We start from the raw sequence: 5,312 nt of genomic DNA, 5'->3' as shown, positions 1-5,312 counted from the left end.
TGAGGTTGGAGACCTCCCCATGGAGATCTGGAGCTCCCTGGTGGAGTTGAGGACCTCCCCATGGAGATCTGGAGCTCCCTGGTGGAGTTGAGGACCTCCTGGGGGGGGTTGGAGACCTCCCCATGGAGATCTGGAGCTCCCTGGTGGAGTTGAGGACCTCCTGATGAGGTTGGAGACCTCCCCATGGAGATCCGGAGCTCCCTGGTGGAGTTGAGGACCTCCTGGGGGGGTTGGAGACCTCCCCATGGAGATCCGGAGCTCCCTGGTGGAGTTGAGGGCCTCCTGATGAGGTTGGAGACCTCCCCATGGAGATCCGGAGCTCCCTGGTGGAGTTGAGGACCTCGTGATGAGGTTGGAGACCTCCCCATGGAGATCCGGAGCTCCCTGGTGGAGTTGAGGACCTCCTGGGGGGGTTGGAGACCTCCCCATGGAGATCCGGAGCTCCCTGGTGGAGTTGAGGACCTCGTGATGAGGTTGGAGACCTCCCCATGGAGATCCGGAGCTCCCTGGTGGAGTTGAGGACCTCGTGATGAGGTTGGAGACCTCCCCATGGAGATCCGGAGCTCCCTGGTGGAGTTGAGGACCTCCTGGGGGGGTTGGAGACCTCCCCATGGAGATCTGGAGCTCCCTGGTGGAGTTGAGGACCTCCTGATGAGGTTGGAGACCTCCCCATGGAGATCCGGAGCTCCCTGGTGGAGTTGAGGACCTCCTGGGGGGGTTGGAGACCTCCCCGTGGAGATCTGGAGCTCCCTGGTGGAGTTGGAGACCTCCCCATGGAGATCCGGAGCTCCCTGGTGGAGTTGAGGACCTCCTGGGGGGGTTGGAGACCTCCCCATGGAGATCTGGAGCTCCCTGGTGGAGTTGGAGACCTCCCCATGGAGATCCGGAGCTCCCTGGTGGAGTTGAGGACCTCGTGATTAGGTTGGAGACCTCCCCATGGAGATCCGGAGCTCCCTGGTGGAGTTGAGGGCCTCCTGATGAGGTTGGAGACCTCCCCATGGAGATCTGGAGCTCCCTGGTGGAGTTGAGGACCTCCTGGGGGGGTTGGAGACCTCCCCATGGAGATCCGGAGCTCCCTGGTGGAGTTGAGGACCTCCTGGGGGGGTTGGAGACCTCCCCGTGGAGATCTGGAGCTCCCTGGTGGAGTTGAGGACCTCGTGATTAGGTTGGAGACCTCCCCATGGAGATCCGGAGCTCCCTGGTGGAGTTGAGGGCCTCCTGATGAGGTTGGAGACCTCCCCATGGAGATCTGGAGCTCCCTGGTGGAGTTGAGGACCTCCTGGGGGGGTTGGAGACCTCCCCATGGAGATCCGGAGCTCCCTGGTGGAGTTGAGGACCTCCTGGGGGGGGTTGGAGACCTCCCCGTGGAGATCTGGAGCTCCCTGGTGGAGTTGAGGACCTCGTGATTAGGTTGGAGACCTCCCCATGGAGATCCGGAGCTCCCTGGTGGAGTTGAGGGCCTCCTGATGAGGTTGGAGACCTCCCCATGGAGATCTGGAGCTCCCTGGTGGAGTTGAGGACCTCCTGGGGGGGTTGGAGACCTCCCCATGGAGATCCGGAGCTCCCTGGTGGAGTTGAGGACCTCCTGGGGGGGTTGGAGACCTCCCCGTGGAGATCTGGAGCTCCCTGGTGGAGTTGAGGGCCTCCTGATGAGGTTGGAGACCTCCCCGTGGAGATCCGGAGCTCCCTGGTGGAGTTGAGGGCCTCCTGATGAGGTTGGAGACCTCCCCATGGAGATCTGGAGCTCCCTGGTGGAGTTGAGGACCTCCTGGGGGGGTTGGAGACCTCCCCATGGAGATCCGGAGCTCCCTGGTGGAGTTGAGGACCTCCCCATGGAGATCTGGAGCTCCCCATGGGGTTGAGGACATCTCCATGGGAATACGGAGCTCTCCAAGGCCTTGGGGACATCTCCATGGGCCTGGTAGGATCTGTGGGGTCACCATCAGCCAAGGTTGGCATTGACCACCTCAAGGATGACCTTGGCCAACCCAACGATGATGTTGACCACCCCAAGGTCAACGTTGACCGCTCCAGTGGAGGTGTTGACCACCCCAACGGTGTTGGCCAACTCACGTTGACCGCTCCGGTGGTGGCATTGGCCACCCCAAGGGTGTTGGCCAACACTAGGGTGACCTTGGCCACCCCAACGGTGGTGTTGACCCACCCGAGGTCAACGTTGACCGCTCCAGCGGAGATGTTGACCACCCCGAGGTTGACGTTGCCCAACCCAACGTCGCTCTTCCCCTCCCCCCACCGCCTTTTCTTCTTCTCCAGAACCTCCGACCCTTCCATCCCCGTCTCGCCCGTCTCCGCCGTTCGAGCTTCTCGCGGCCTTCGCCGCTTGTCCCTCCTCCGCCTCCTCCGCGAGCAGGTCCTCCGCCACCCCCCTCCTCCCCGCGCGCCTGGCGCTGTGCCCGCCCCCCGGCCCCCGACCTCCCCCCCGTGGTGGGAACGGGGCCACCACGACGGAGAACTTCTCCGAGGAGCCGCCCGGCACGGCTTGGCGCACCCTGAAACCGCCATCTTGGGGGACCCCGACTTCTCCTTCGCGGCGGGCGCGGTGGCGCTATCTCCGCGCTCAGGCGGAGGTGGGGGGGACCCCCCCGCCACTCCGCCCGCCGCCGCCGCCCCAGAGCGTGGTGGGACATCCAGCCCCGCCACTGGCGCCACCCACCGAGGACGAGGACTCGGAGCTGGAGAAGCTGTCGGCATCCGCCTCCGAGTCGTCGTCCTGCGAGGAGGACAGCGACGAGGACAGGGGTGAGGAACGACCCCAGAAAGTCGTGGTGGGACCCCAAAAAGTCGTGGTGGGACCCCAACAAACCTGAGAGAACCCCAAAAAGTCATGGTGGGACCCCAACAAACCTTGGAGAACCCCAGAAAAGCGGGGTGGGACCCAAAAAGTCGTGGTGGGACCACAAAAAACCTTGGAGAACCCCAGAAAATCATGGTGGGACCCCAACAAACCTTGGAGAACCCCAGAAAAGCAGGGTGGGACCCCAACAAACCTGAGAGAACCCCAAAAAATCATGGTGGGACCCCAACAAACCTTGGAGAACCCCAGAAAATCGTGGCGGGACCCCAAAAAGTCATGGTGGGACCCTAGAAAACCTTGGAGAACCCCAAAAAATCGTGGTGGGACCCCAACAAACCTTGGAGAACCCCAGAAAAAGCGGGGTGGGGACCCCAACAAACCTGAGAGAACCCCAAAAAATCATGGTGGGACCCCAACAAACCTTGGAGAACCCCAGAAAATCGTGGCGGGACCCCAAAAAGTCATGGTGGGACCCTAGAAAACCTTGGAGAACCCCAAAAAATCGTGGTGGGACCCCAAAAAAACCTTGGAGAACCCCAACAAGTCGTGGTGGGACCCCAACAAATTGTGGTGGGACCCCAAAAAAACCTTGTGGGACCCCATAAAGTCGTGGTGGGACCCCAAAAAACCTTGGAGAACCGCAAAAAATCGTGGTGGGACTCCAAAAAGTCGTGGTGGGACCCCAAAAAACCTTGGAGAACCGCAAAAAATCGTGGTGGGACTCCAAAAAGTCGTGGTGGGACCCCAAAAAACCTTGGAGAACCCCAACAAGTCATGGTGGGACCCCAACAAATTGTGGTGGGACCCCAAAAAAACCTTGTGGGACCCCATAAAGTCGTGGTGGGACCCCAAAAAACCTTGGAGAACCGCAAAAAAATCGTGGTGGGACTCCAAAAAGTCGTGGTGGGACCCCAAAAAACCTTGGAGAACCGCAAAAAATCGTGGTGGGACTCCAAAAAGTCGTGGTGGGACCCCAAAAACCCTTGGCGGGACCCCCTAGAAACCTGTTGCCCCCCCCCCCCCCCCCCCCAAATCCCCGTGGCGTGACCCCGTCTGTCCTTGGAGCATCTCCACCACCCTGGGAGAACCTCCTCGGATCCAGATGATGAGACCCGCCCCCCCCCCTCCCCCCCCAACCCCCCCCCAACCCCTTCTAGAACCCCCTAAAAATGGGGGGTGGGGGGTGGGGGGGTGTTCCACCACCGTGGGGAGGGGCAGGAGACCCCTCATGTGTGTGGGTGTGTCCTCCCCAGGTGCGGAGCCGTCGTGCGGTGGGGGAGGAGGAGGAAGAGGAGGAGGAGGAAGAGGAAGAGGAGGAGGAAGAGGAAGAGGAAGAGGAGGAGGGGTCGCCCCCCCCTTTGCGGAGGGGGGGGGGGTCTCCCGCGCCCCCCCCGGGGACCCCCCCCAGGGGCCTCCCCCGGCCCCCCGGCACCTCCACGACTGGCCCAAGGTAGGGGGGGGGGGATGGGACGACCCTTTTAGCCCCGCCCCCCCCCCCCCCAATTTCTGGGGTGGGGGATGGGGGGTTCCCCTATACTGACGCCGCCCCCTCCCCCCCCCCCCCCCCCCCCCAGGATCGGGCCCTGATCCGCCGGCTGGACCTGGTGTGCCAAGCGGTGCTGGCGGGCGAGTGGCCGCTGGAGAATTTGGGGGGGGTCCCGGGGGGTTACCCCGCCCCCTCCCCCCACCCCCTCCCCCCCCCCCCTCCCCCCCAGCGACCCCCCCCCCTTACACCCGCCTGCGCCATCGAGGAGAAGGAGTTCACGGTGCAGATTAAAGACGTAAGGAATTGGGGGGGGGGGGGGGGGGGGGGGGGGATTTTTTGGGGTGCCCCCCCTTTAATGAAAAGGGGGAGGGGTTAGAGTTGGGGGAGGGGCTTAAATGGGGGGGCGGGGGGGTGTGTCCCCGTTGTGTGGCAGGAGGAGGGGTATGAAAGCTGACCTTCCAGAAGCATCGCTTGGTCCCCAACGGGGCGGCGCGGGACCCCCCCCCGAAGAAGAACAGTAAGAAATTGGTGGAGGTGAGTGAATTTGGGGGGGGGGGGGGGGGTCCCCTTTTTTCCCCGCCCTTTTTTCCCGCCCTTTTTTCCCGCCCTTTTGGGGGGGGGGGGGGGCACCACTGGGAAAAAAACGGAGGGGAACCGCGCCCCCCCCCCCCCCCCCCCCCCTTTAAATATATCGACCCCCTGAGGGGGGGTGAGGAGCCCCCAGGGTTATTTTGGGGTGCCCCCCCCCCCCCCCCCAGTTTGAGGGGAATGTGAGGGGAATTTATGGGGGAAATTTGAGGGGAATGTGAGGGGAATTTTTGGGGGAAATTGGGGGAAATTTGAGGGGGAATTTATGGGGAAATTTGAGGGGAATTGAGGGGAATTGAGGGGAAATTTGAGGGGAATTGAGGGGAAATTTGAGGGGAAATTTGAGGGGAATTTATGGGGAAATTTGAGGGAATTTATGGGGAAATTTGAGGGGAATTTATGGGGAAATTTGAGGGGAATTGA

General features: G+C 62.3%; 1 protein-coding gene across 1 annotated transcript; it reads left to right on the top strand.

Annotated features, from left to right (window-relative positions):
* Positions 1-1,852: 1,852 nt before the first annotated feature.
* Positions 1,853-4,592, top strand: LOC129783269 (translation initiation factor IF-2-like). The gene is given in 5 exon segments (XM_055793257.1): positions 1,853-2,383; positions 2,385-2,432; positions 2,435-2,760; positions 4,069-4,265; positions 4,390-4,592. Coding segments are annotated over 5 exon segments (1,305 nt in total).
* The last annotated feature ends 720 nt before the right edge of the window (positions 4,593-5,312 follow it).

Source organism: Falco peregrinus, unplaced genomic scaffold (assembly GCF_023634155.1).
Source record: "Falco peregrinus isolate bFalPer1 unplaced genomic scaffold, bFalPer1.pri scaffold_110, whole genome shotgun sequence".
Classification (NCBI taxonomy): Eukaryota; Metazoa; Chordata; class Aves; order Falconiformes; family Falconidae; genus Falco; species Falco peregrinus.
Note: the sequence above shows the minus strand (reverse complement) of the source record. Positions and strands in the feature narration are given on the sequence as shown.